General features: G+C 46.9%; 1 protein-coding gene across 22 annotated transcripts in view; it reads right to left on the reverse strand.

The window, feature by feature from the left end:
• Nucleotides 1–1,190: 1,190 nt before the first annotated feature.
• The window catches only part of SUN1 (Sad1 and UNC84 domain containing 1), a 63,241-nt gene continuing 51,450 nt past the window's right edge, over nt 1,191–12,981 (reverse strand). For all 22 annotated transcript variants that reach the window (XM_053276224.1, XM_053276218.1, XM_053276213.1 and 19 more), the window contains 6 exons: nt 12,060–12,314; nt 10,637–10,721; nt 9,486–9,601; nt 7,910–8,077; nt 6,182–6,274; nt 1,191–3,179 (listed from right to left, as the gene is read on the reverse strand). In XM_053276224.1, the coding sequence (XP_053132199.1) occupies nt 3,066–3,179; nt 6,182–6,274; nt 7,910–8,077; nt 9,486–9,601; nt 10,637–10,721; nt 12,060–12,314 (831 nt within the window). In that variant the 3' untranslated portion in view covers nt 1,191–3,065. The remainder of the gene's footprint in view (nt 3,180–6,181; nt 6,275–7,909; nt 8,078–9,485; nt 9,602–10,636; nt 10,722–12,059; nt 12,315–12,981) is intronic.

Genomic DNA, 12,981 nt, shown 5'->3' on the forward strand with positions numbered 1-12,981 from the left:
ACTCTTGAGTCATCTTCTGTAACAGCTTCCACACCTCTGCAAGCTTATTTGTCCACCATTTCTGCCCGAGAGGGGAAGCTGGCAGAGAAGCGATACTAGGCAGCCTGAACAGAGCAGAACAGAAGCCTCGGCTCAGTAACTAGATATTATTTGTGGCTTCTAACAACCCTTCAAGGCTTCTGCATGTACCAGAGCTCTTGACTTGAGCCCCACCTTCTGCAGGATCAGCTTCTTGTATAATAAATGAATAATTTCCTTTTCACATGTGGTCCAGCCTTCTTGCCTTGGGTTGCTGATTCTTTTGCAGGGGGTCTCTCATTTTTTCTTACCCTCAGAAGTATGTTGTTAGCAGGGGAGAGCAACTGTCCCTGCCCAGCCCCTTTCCCAGTGCCTGCTGCTGCTGTCTCACTTGCGTTCCTTTTTAGACCGTAAGCCTCTTTGGGAAGGAAATCACTTTATTCCTTCTAGGCAAGCTACACTGAGAACGTTTTTGTTGAAAAGCAATATATGAGTAGTAATCATATATATTTAATCCTTTAGTGGTCACATGTTACCTTCACACAGGGCACATTATGGTCAAATTTTACAGTCTTTGGATCTAAAAATGAGAGTAAGAGTACTGTCTCAATAGAATCCCAAACCCTCAAACACAGTGTGTGGGAAAAATATGCTCTGTACCTGGAAGGCAGTGCTGGGTGGAGAAAGGGGCAAAAAGAGAGAGTGTCCAGAGAAATAAATGCGGGCAGCATCTAGGCACGGACAGATCTTCATTCAATCAGACCAGAGTTCATCCAGTCCAGAATTCTGTTTCCAGCAACACGAGTCAGCCAGTGCCTCTGGGACTCTCATAAGCAGGATTGGAAGGTAATGGCATGCAGAAGGTCCCAGGTTCAATCCCTGGCAGCATCTCCAGGTTGGGCTGGGAAAGATCCCTTGCCTGAAACCCTAGAAAGCTACTGCCAGTAGGTGCTCCATTTAGCTATCCTAGCCTTTGATTAAGCTGTCTCCCATGAGTTTGTCTAATCCTTTTAAAAACAGCAGACAGTTTAATATTGTTAATATTGACACCTGTACAGAGGCAATCACATGCTGATGTTTGCTCAAACAAGCAGCATTGCATATGAACCATAATGATGTGATTAGCAGCTGCTTTTCAAGGACTTCTAACATTCAGTAATATTCAGCATAAATACCAAAAAGGAAAAAAAACCTTTATTACTTAGTTCCAAATATTACATGCACTTTCAAAAATTAAAACTCTTAAACATTTTTCAATAGCTTCTTGTCAGTTTGGAGGCAGCAAAGGATACCAGAGACAAATATTTTGAAAAAGCATTTACAAAAATACATTGCACAAAGTCCTATCTCGCTTGTTTAAAAATAAGTTAGTGTTATTCAAAATATTCCCCACCCCTTCAGCTTCTCAATTTAGGTTCTATACAGGATAATTCTGATTTATATATTTAAGCTACAGTATATGAAACACCTGTACATGTTTTAGCAAGCTCTTCCCACCACACCATTGGTTCAATTTGCAACTGAACAGTCTTCTTCTGGAGATAAAATTCTTTTAAATAAATATTTCAGGACTCTTGTGCAACATACATAAACTCTATTAAGAAAACCAGTTCGCGCCATCTCACCTTTCTAAAAAGAACACAAACAAACTATTATAAGTTGATTTCCCCAAAAAGCAGGTCATGAGTAAAGTAAAAAATTCTATGCGCTGTCAATTTAAGAAGTCTTTCCCCTAAGGGACTTTCAAATTATATTTCCAAATTGAATCCAAACAGATTCCAGGTTGCCAACCTGTGAACAGTAGTCCACAGAAAAGGAAAGTTCCTTATTCCATAGGCGTTCTAGTGGAACTTTAGCTGCGTTTCACAACCTAGTTGTTGATTTTTAAAGATACCAATGTTTGTGGAAGACTGATGTCAAAATCATGCCTATGATGTCTTTTTCTACACATTCAGATTTGTGAGGTTTCCCCTGCTTTCCAGAGTTAGCAGCAAAAAGACTTTGGGAAGGTAAACTGGACCAACACAATGTGCGAATGAGCCCCAGGCATGGACCTCGCTTAGGAATCGCTTCATCCCAAGTTGAGTATTTGTGGCACAAGCTCTCCAAGTCTGCTTCCATGTCTATCTTTCTTGCTCACATCTCACCCACCACAGAGCACCTAGTCATGTGAGCCTTTGCCATGCAATCCTGTCCAAGTGACCGCTTCTTCCTCTTCCCTTCTATGCAAGCTATCCTTCGATTTGACCACATTTGCACCTCACCTACAAAGCAACATACCGACTCATTCAATCACTCTTTGTTACTATGACCATCAACTTGCTCAAGAGGGGAAGATTTTATTTTTTAAAAGGCTTAAAATTGTGATGCTTATTTATAACCAGGCTTTTTGTTTCATTCCTAGCTTTGTCATAGGTCTTGTGTTTTAATTGCTTTCGGTGCTCTTAATATGTAGTGTAGTTTCGGGACTGAGAGAGTGTGGTCAGAATGCGTCAGAAGAAGCAATGCAGCCAGTCTCTGGTGCCACACAAGTCTCCTTTCATTTCAAACAGCACTTGCACTGGAACCTCATGCAAAGCCAGTTGAAATGACTGGAAACTGCACAACTGCAGAGTGTGAATGATTGCACCCAGAGTCCTTTTTAAAAATCTCAGGTTAACAGAAGTGAGTAGCCCCAACATTGAAAACAACAGATTCCTAGCTGCCAAAAAAGAAAAAAAAATTAAAAACTTTATACTCTGAAGTGATAAAATAGGTATTTTACCTGCTTGCTAACTGGGGTTTGCAAATGAGGGTGGTTGGCATGCAATATTTCTCTCAGAATGAACACATGAAAAAATATAAAGCTGTCTGGTAGTCACAAACAGTGCAACTACCCTTTAGGTTTGGTATACGGTTCTGTTGGCAGTTGTCTACACTGAGCTGAGGAGGAATATGGAACCTGCAGCACGGCACCTCTCCTCCCCTTTGGAGGATTCCAGTGTCCCAGGCTTTCCCTTTATATACATATAGACAGAAAAATGTACAAGGAGAAGCATCCGACGCGTTCATCCAGCAGGTCTCCCGTGCACTCTGAACCGGTAGAGGCACGTGTACTCTGTATGGCCCCAGTTAGAAGAAATCCTCAGTTCCACTATCTGGAATGTTTTCTCAGTTGCCTCCTAAAAGGAGGAAGAAGGGGAAAGAAAAGAAGTTGCTCAACTGAGGAATTATTTTCTTAAACATGTAATGCACCTGCAGCATGCTGAGGCTTGCATAGAAGACTCCTGTGGATTTCGGTGGGACAGTTAAGCACACATACATGCTTAAATCTCTCTCACTGAAGTTAGTGTTAGCATTGGCTGGACTGTGTCCTTTTAATTTTTAAAATAATCACAGCCTCATATTTATGGCAGTTGCTCAACACGTCTCAATCACCATTCCAGCCACAGAGCAGCCTTTAAGGAAAGTGTCACTAAGTCCCCTGCAACCAGTCTCTATGATACTAGTGAGGAGGGTGAATTCGCAGGTGGGGGAGTCGGAACTCTAGACTCCCCCTTTTCAAAAAAGCTTGCCCCATTGCAAGCTGGGCCCAGGCCCTTTCAGATTCGGGTCTGTGAGCTAGCCTTCCCTAGCAGCCCTGCCCTGCCCTGCCCTGCCCCCATCCACTGGGACATGGAGGAGGCGTAGGCAGGCCGAGAGAGGGGAGGCCTGCGAATAGGGACGTCGCTCAGTGGCAGAGCATCTGTGTGGCTTGCAAAAGGTCCCAGGTTCACTCTCTGGCAGCAGCTCCAGGTAGGGCCGAGACTGAGACGCCTGCCTGAAACCAAGGAAAGTGGCTGCCAGTCAGTGTTGACAGTGCATATACCCAGGCGAGGGGTATACCTGCACTTCACTCTTTTTGGGGGGGGAGGGGAAGGAAAAAGGGTTTGAGATTCTTTTCATTCCTAAGGAAAGCTCCAAAAGGAAGACTTTTTCATGATGTTATCCTTCATTATGCAATGGAGATCAGAGTGTGCCAAGAACAAGGCAGCAGAGAAAGGTAACTGCAGAGCGAGCACTCCAGGTGACTCGAGCAAGCAAAGCCATACACTGCAGGAAAAGAAAATGACTAATCTGGCCTGGATCGAAAAAGCACACACACCTGTTCTGACAACAATTATAGCCACCAGTAAACACCTTTTGGGCAACCTGAACCCTTCCCACAGGGGACCAAAGGAAAAAAGATTGATGTCTGAGCACCACTGAAGTCAATGAAACAAAGCTCATTAATTTCAGTGTGACTCAGGCATAACTTCCTTGATCTGGATGCTGCCCCATGTATTTATTTTAAAATGCAAATGCTGCTGAAGCCACCAAAATGGCATCCAATTTTAAGTATACAAACTTTTAAAAGCAGCATGAGATAAAAAACACATCACATCAGGAGCAAGAATTTAAAGCACAAGGTGCAGTAATCAATACAACTTGCAAGCCACCTAAATTCAAAAGTTTTCACTAATTTCTGAAATGCCAAAAGGAGGCCCTGCACACCCACCAACCATACTCCAGGCAGGAGGAGGAACAGTGAACAGAGTCCGCCCCCAGCCAATTTCACAATGGGGGGGGCAGGTTCACCTGGGAGTGGATGTCCTTTAGACGATTCCATGCAAGGAAAACCCAATGGACCATAATTAAGGCACCAGAATAAAAAACACCAGATGCAGAGATACAGTTCAGCGTCCCTGCCCAATTCACTGATCATCAAGGAAACTTGATGGCGAGCTTCCTACTGAATCAGGGGTGAGTCTAAAAGGCAGGGATTTATCTGATGCTAGATGCTGCTTTAAAAGATCCGGGCCCACAACCTGCCTCCTGATAATTAAATCCAACCATGCCCCACCAAGAATATGATTTTTTAAAAAGGTCTCTAATGTTATAATATACAAGCACCTAGGAAGGTAGAAGCAGCAGAGAGCTAGGTGAGGCTAGGTGCTCTCTCCCTTGCTCTGGCAAGGTGCCTCCACTGCTGTGCTTCCCTTCTGCATGATGAGATCTGGGGCTCTGAACCGTCACTGGAGGAGAGGAGAGCTGGTCTTGTGGTAGCAAGCATGACTTGTCCCCATGGCTAAGCAGGGTCTGCCCTGGTTGCATCTGAATGGGAGACTTGATGTGTGAGCACTGCAAGATATTCCCCTCAGGGGATCAAGCTGCTCTGGGAAGAGCAGAAGGTTTCAAGTTCCCTCCCTGGCAGCATCTCCAAGAGAGGGCTGGGAGAGATTCCTGCCTGCAACCTTGGAGAAGCCACTGCCAGTCTGTGAAGACAATACTGAGCTAGACCGACCAATGGTCTGATTCAGTATATGGCAGTTTCCTATGTTCCTATGACCCTGCCCCATAAACACACTGGTTCCTTAAAAAGCTATGAAACCATTATGAGTGAACCATAGCAAGGGTATCTTCTATCTATCTTCTATCTCTATATTTATCTTCTATCTATTTATTTCACTAGGACGGTCCATGCGTGGATGAAGGGGAATGCATCAGGGGAAACCGCCGCACCTGGTGGGGAAGGAAAGCGCTGCTGGGTGGGCGGGCGGGGAGGGAAAGGTGAGAACAGGAGCCACACTGCCGAGAGATCTGATTCGAACCATCAGAAGCAGTCCTGGGAATGAATCACAACAACATGTTCACTCTGTTCTCACTCCAGGCGTTTAGTGAGAACAGCTCTGCTCTAGCCCTTAAGAATTCGGATTGGCTTCTGATGTTTCTGATGTGATTGGCTTCTGACACCTGAAGTCAGCAGAAGCCAGGCTTGCACAGTACAGAATAAAAGCAGTCACCTGCCTGGTTGCCTTTGATGAATAAGGGACTCTTTCAGGTGATTAGATAAACTGCAAATGACCACATGTGAGCAAAGGAGATAGCAAACATTTTTGTGAGAGGCTAGTAGTTCTTGTGGGCATATTTCTAAGGCTGGAACATACAAAAGACATTTGAATTCCACTTGTCACTGACACAATCATTTGTTTAGAAGAGGTACCAATACCATTTGTTTAGAAGAGGTCAGATCCTCCCAACACACTGCTATTTCCATGCTATGGGCCCATGGCAGCACCAGAAGAGGACAGCTCCAGAAGCGGAACAGGGAGAAGCAAAAGACAGCTATGTTCTAAGGTTGTTTTTTCTAGTAGCAGGGACATACCATTACTTGGAACATCTGTAGTGGCTCTCCATCTTGGTCATAGGTATATTGCCCTAGAAGCACACCCTCTTCCTGATATTCGTCTTCAAGACCCTGCAAACATGCACAAAGTGTTTAATATTTGCCAGATTCTCACCACACAAGATTCTGTTTTAAGGTTTAAACTCTCACTGTCCTGAAAAGGAAAGAGACAAAGATTCACTATGTTGAGAGATAGGAAATAGAGGTGACAGAGGACATACCCCAGCCCCCACCACTCCCCCAGTAGTTTTAGAAGAAGACTAGCCGTTTAGTGCTTGGATTTATACAGACGACAGTATCAAACCCTCAGGATGCTGCAGTATCAGAAAGAACTGAAAGGTGGTCTCTGTACAGGCTGAGAATGGCTTTTTGTGAATAACAGTTACATCTTGACTTTCCAGTTCTACCTTACACATTTACCTATTAGTGTTAATAACTTGGTTTATCATTTCTATGCCCGTTCTATTTTTATCCCACTATTCAGACAAAGATAGACTCCCAAAGCGCCTCAGATCCACGGAAAAAATGAGACACACAGGCTCTGCCCTCAGGCTGAAAATGAAAGAGACGCAGAAGAGAAGGCGAGGAGAAGCAGCAGGCTGAGGACAGCGAGCAGCTGAAGGCCTCCAGACGGAGTGATGTGTTGAAAGAAGGCCCACGTGGACTGCTGGGGCAAGGCCAATATTCTCCGGTGGGGGGGGGGGTGTTCTCGCTTGGATAGAAGTGGTGCAACTTAGTCCTCTGGCTGGTGGGGACCCTCGCCACTAGCCCAAAGGAGCAGTCTCCGGGAGCGGGCTTCCTTCCTTCCTCTCTGCTCTAACTGCCACCTGCTGAAGGACTACTGAAGTGTAGGACACTTTTTGTGCAACTGCTCCAGATAATTGGGGACTACTTAGGGCTTGAAAAACACTTTGCTCTTACAGCCACATAAAGATTTTAAAAGAAAAAAAGGGAAGAAAGTTCTGGAGCAGGTTCATTTGGGTTGTGCTACATAGTAAAATCTGCTTTTAGTTTGTAAGCTGCTCAGAGAAGAATGGATATGGGATGGGCAATAAACAACTTGCTTTTATTTACTGAAATCATAACTGAGATATTAAAGGTTGTGCCACTGAGTCGGTGTCGACTCCTGAAGCTGGGGGCTCCAGACGCCAGGACAGCCCCGGCAATTACCTCTCAGGAGCCAAAGAGGATTCAGAGAGACGTGCAACAGCTGCTGGGGGGTGGGCACATGTCACCCAAGAGGCAGCAGATGGGTGGAGAGGGAATAGCCAGGATAGCAGCTCCACAGCTGGAGGAATGAGAAGGCGGGGTGGAGTTGGGGAATGAGCCCCCTTTGGAGGCCAGGGGCTGGGTGTCCAGGACACGTGTCTGGCCAGGGAAGACGGAGCCGGCTAAAAGCGGGGAGGAGTGTCCGAGATGCAGGGCTTTATTTAAGGCAGAGGCTGCCAAGGATGAGCAGATCAGTCAGGACGGGGTTTGTGGGCCTGACAGTCTCCCGGAGAAGAGCTCAGGCTTTTGGCTCCCACTGATGGGGGAGAAGGAGTAGTGAATAAACTTCCTTCCTTCCCCAACTCTGAGGCAACGCCCGTGCTTATAATTCACTGCGAGAAAGCAGAAAGGGCACTTTGGAGAATTCCTCTTCCCAAAAGCCGGACAGTGCAAACACACAGAGAGACAGACAGACAGACACAGTTTTGCCAAACTTACGTATACTGAAAAATCCTTTGGAGCACTGGTAATGTTGCCTGTTGGTGAAAGTGTTTTTGGTATATGTTCCAGACTGAACGTTGTAGGGTAGATCATCATGGAAAGCCTTACGACAAGGTATCCCTGTGACCCCTTGAAAGCCCAGCAGTTCCCAGGATACATATCAGGCTGAGGAAAAACAGGGGAAGAAATGAATATGAAGTTGTAGTTCAGTGAATTATCAAAACAATAAGATGCCATAGACAGTGAGGATATAACCGTGTGGATAACGACTTAATATATTGCATCCTCCTCCTCCTCCTCCTGAAATTTATATACTGCTCTTCACCCAAAGTTCTCAAAGCGGTTTACATAGAACAATAAATAATACATCAATAAGATGGTCCCCTGTCCCCAAAGTGCTCCCAGTCTAAAAAGAAACATAGGGCAGATACCAGCAACAGCCACTGGAGGGATGCTGTGCTGGGGTTGGAGGGGGCCTCCATAACGAATAATGTTAAGTCACGCGACTCAGCAATACAGAAATGCATGAGCAACAATACTATAGTTGAGTAGGAACAGCATGAGGCTGTCAAACGGCAGCTTTGCAGCTGTTCGTGGCCTACGAACTCCCATCACCCCTGGGTCCCAAGAGCCAGTATCCAGGGGTGATGGGAGTTGTAGGCCAGTTGGACACCCCTGTAGAGAGCAACGTTTCCTTAGAGAGCAACGTTTCTCCTCTGTTGGCCTTGGGAGAAGACAATTCAAGACCCCAAGTTCTTCAAACTTTTTTTGCTTTCAAGGGATACACCAGACTTATTATGGAAAACCTTCACATTGCAGACATGGGGACCATGTCCAAGGATACATATGCAGTTCACAGAGGTCATGGATCAGGCCCATTTTGTCCCCTAGAACAGGAGTTTCCAACTTTGGGTCCTCAGATCTTGTTGGACTACAACTTCCATCATCCCCAGCCACTACAGCCTAAGGCAGATGAGGCTGTAGCTCCCATCTGGAAGTGCATCTACTTCCCACACACAAGGTCCCAGGTAAACTTCCTAGGATCCCCAGGTAGGGCTGGGGAAGAGGCCTGCCTGATACCTTGGAGAGCCTCTGCCAGTTTTAGTAGACAAAGTACTGAGTTAGCTGGACCAAGAGTCTGACTCAGTATAAGGCAGCTTCCTATGTTCCTAAGTTGAACAGATTTCCAGTAATTATGAAGACCTTTTGGGATGGGGCTGCAGCTCAGTGGGAGAGCATCTGACTACATGCTTTCATGCAGAAGGTCCCAACTTCCCTCCCTGGCAGCATCTCCAAGACAGGGCTGAGAGAGATTCCTGCCTGCAACCTGGGAGAAGCCGCTGCCAGTCTGTGAAGACAATACTGAGCTAGATCGACCAAGGGTCTGACTCAGTATAAGGCAGCTCCCTAAGTTCTTGAGATGGCCACAAAAGTCTCTCCCAGCTGTTCCGCCCACCCCACAGCAACCAGCATCCCATGACACGCTGTCTCTGGAGCTTCCATTTAGTTATCACGGCTAATAGTCCTTGATGAGTATCTGCTCCTGAATCTCTCTAATCCCTCTTTAAATTACCTGGATCACGACCCGAGGAGACTGAGAGAAGTACCACAGAGGAATCCCAAAGAGACTCATTAGGGCGGTTTTGGTTTCATACGTCTCTGAGCAGCGAGTACTCAAAATGCTGCCACCTAGAAGAAAAGACACGGCACAGTCTGATGCACAGCCCTCACCCACCTACCCATCCACCCGGCAATTAGGCAGATTGGTGGCTACTAAGGCAGAACTTAGTTTTCATTTTTTCAGTTTAAAAAATCAAGACATTCTGCTACAAAGCAGCAGGGGCTTTTCGGGGCTGCTTTGATGGACTTTGGGCAAGGGGGCTAGCTCATCCTCTTGCTGCTCGGTAGGAGTGTATTTCTGCTTTACAGAGCAGCACAGCCACAAATTCGCAGCTGTAAAAGTTGGAAGGTTGAGGCAGACAAAACGAGTCCCTTTGAGCTGCAGTTAAGTGATCAAGACAGTGTTCTTCATTGTAAGGCCTGGGGGCCATCAGCCCTCTAGCTGTTAAGTGGGCCAGTGTGAAGCTTGGGCTGAAGCTGAATACTCTGCACAGTCCCACTGGCACCATGTGGAGATGACTCTTCTCACGGTGCATGGTTAAGCTCTGGCCAGCACCAGGCCAGCACTTTAAGGGAGTCTGAGCCCGCTGAAGTCCCTAACCCAGCTTGGAAGGCCTGCACAGAATGCTGGGAAATGTAGCCCTTCCCAGCACTTTCCCCACAGAGCTCTTCAGAGGGCTCCCTCTCTCTTAAGGGCCCTCCTGGCACTGAGTACAGTGCAGTAGTCAGCCCAGTGGAAATGGCTCTCTAATTCAATGCTTTTTTTTTTTTTTGCCCAAAGAGCCCCCCACTTGAAGATCACTGGATCAGGAGTCAAGCCTAAGGGACATACTTTCCCTCCTCTCTTGGGAGAGAATCCCATCCCTGCTCCACATCATTTTCTCACTCCACATTTGCCCCTCCTATTCCAACCCACTCATTTCTCCCTTACTTCTGGAGATTCGCACACACAAATAATCTCGTGCCTTGAATCAAGTCTGTTATGGGACGAGGTACGTATTAGAGATCAGTATTTAAGCTTGATTTCGATGCTTTTTAAACGGTTACTCAGAACCCTGGGACAGAACAGGGTGTAAAACAACGCATTTTTCTCCAAGTAGTTACCTCCAGATTCCAAAGCGAAGTCCACCATGCCAGTCCTGTCTTGAGAATAGAGCTTCAGTGCATTGTTGACGATAACGTGTGCTTGCTGCAGATATACACAGATGGAAGAAAAGGAGCAGCCGTGAGAGACAACAGTTCAGAATTCTGTTCCTTCCGACAGGGATTCCCAGAGGTTGCCGACTGCAACTCCCAGAACCCCCAGCTGCAATGGCTTTTGCAGGGGGTTTCTGGGAGTTGTAGTCAACAACCTCTGGGAATCCCTGTTGGAGGGAACACTGGTCTACACATCATTCGCCACTATGTAAAAGCAGCACGATAAGCCACAGAAGAAGAGCTGGCTGCCTTTGCGCCTGTGAATCTTGCATGCTTTTTATAAGGCAGGATGACAAGGTCTCGTAAATCCGACTTCACAGTCTCACTAGATCAGAGGGTCTCGGACAGAGCTATCGCAACCCTCCCTAGGTCAAGGTATCTCAATCCCTGCCGGACACTGAGCAAAACGGAGCTACTGTTCTGAAGTGAGGTGACAGAACAAATTGGAAGCAGTGAGACTTTGGGCTGGAGCCTGGATTTTGAGCCGCTTCTGCAGTACATGAATTGTCTACTTGCTGCTATTGCTATTTTATGAAGTATCAGCCGTTCTGAACTTGCATCTTTTCCCTGCAATACTTCCTGGTAGAAGATTACATTTCACTGAGTTGGCTCTCCCCCCCTCCCCCAGGACTCTCTTTATGAACATCCAACCCACCAGCAAAGGGGAGGCAGCGTGGCCCACTCCATCAGCTTAGCTGGGACCAGGTGCCCTTGGGCGGCTCCCCTTCCAGAACCGCTGCCTCAGGGATCATTCCACGTGGCTGGCATGTGATACAGGGGTTCCCAACCTTGGGTCCCTAGATGATGTTGGACTACAACTCCCATCACCACCAGGCTTTGGCCACTGTGGCTGGGGATGATGGGAGCTGAGGTTCAACACTATCTGGGGACCTAAGGCTGGGAATCCCCAAACAGGAGGATTATAAACTTGCAGGCAGGACCTAGGACACCTTTAGGCACTCTATAAAGTAGTATCAATGGCAGTAGCCAACTTACATTTAGACACAATCCGAGTAGCATATTTACCTGAATAGAGGACAGCTCTGGATTTAAGACAACAACCCCCTTTAAAAATACAGGCTAAATACACATCATACATGTATACATTAAATACTTATGCTAGATACACTAAATATTTAGTATACACTAAATACACATGATATGTGCATTTACCTGAAAGATTTAAGACAACCTCTTGATTTCTAACATCAAATAACTTGGAAAAACCCTACCCTTGGATTCAGATAAAAAGGGCATGAGAGCAGTTATCTTTCTGCTGCAGAACCTGGAGAACCATCAGCACACTGAACACTTCTCTGCCTTTGCTTACCGCCTCGGTGATCCCTGCAAGCCCAGACCCGTTCACAATGCTCGTCACGGCTGCTGCAGTCGGCCTTGAATGGGTGGCGGACATGTGCAGAGTGATGTTCCTGAGGATGCGCAGCTCCAAGTCTCGCAGCAGAGCCTGCAAGTCACTTTTGCTCACAAACCTGGAGGTCAGCCACTGAAGCAGCGATTCCGGCAACTCTTGTTGCTGGTTGCCATAAAACATGAACCTGACCGATTCTCTAACCTGGGCATCTACCTAGAAAGAGCGAGAGAAGGGAAAGAGTCGAGGCACTTGGGGACCTCCCTGCCCAATGCCCGCCCTTCCTCTGCGGCCACTGCCCACCTCTCCCCCGGAGATCCTCAGGGTCAACCAAACTCTCTGTCTTCCCGAGAGGCAGCTTTTAATGACACTGTGAGCACCTTCCCTGCACAAGCGGCCAAGCCCAACTGCAGCCCAGCCAGCTGTTGCCGCATCACTTTCTGTTCTGGGCACTTGAGAAGCCAGGATGGAGGCTCCGGTTTGAGCAGCTGCAGCAACAACGGAGCAGAGCAAAGCAGGGAGGAGGAGGGGGAGGAAAGCAAGCCAGAGACCAGCTAGGAGGCGGGCTCTGCCCACTCAACTTTCGTCTAGGGGGCTGTGGTGCCCCCCAAGAACTGGCACCCCAGGCAGCCACCTTGGTCTGACTAGTGGACAGGCCAGCCTCGTTTATAGTCCTCCTCATCCCAACGAGCAGAGCACCAAACACAAAACGTGTTGCTTCAAGAGCACCATGTTTTAATGCCTGTTAAAGGGACATTTTCCTCCTAGCCTAGTCATTTGCACAGCTAGAATCAATCCTTGAATTTACTACCAATACAGAAGATGGGTTAACTGATCTGTCACCACAAGACAAGCAGAAATTACAGAATTTCAGTTGGCTCCA

This window comes from Hemicordylus capensis, chromosome 13 (genome assembly GCF_027244095.1).
Source record: "Hemicordylus capensis ecotype Gifberg chromosome 13, rHemCap1.1.pri, whole genome shotgun sequence".
Lineage (NCBI taxonomy): Eukaryota > Metazoa > Chordata > Lepidosauria > Squamata > Cordylidae > Hemicordylus > Hemicordylus capensis.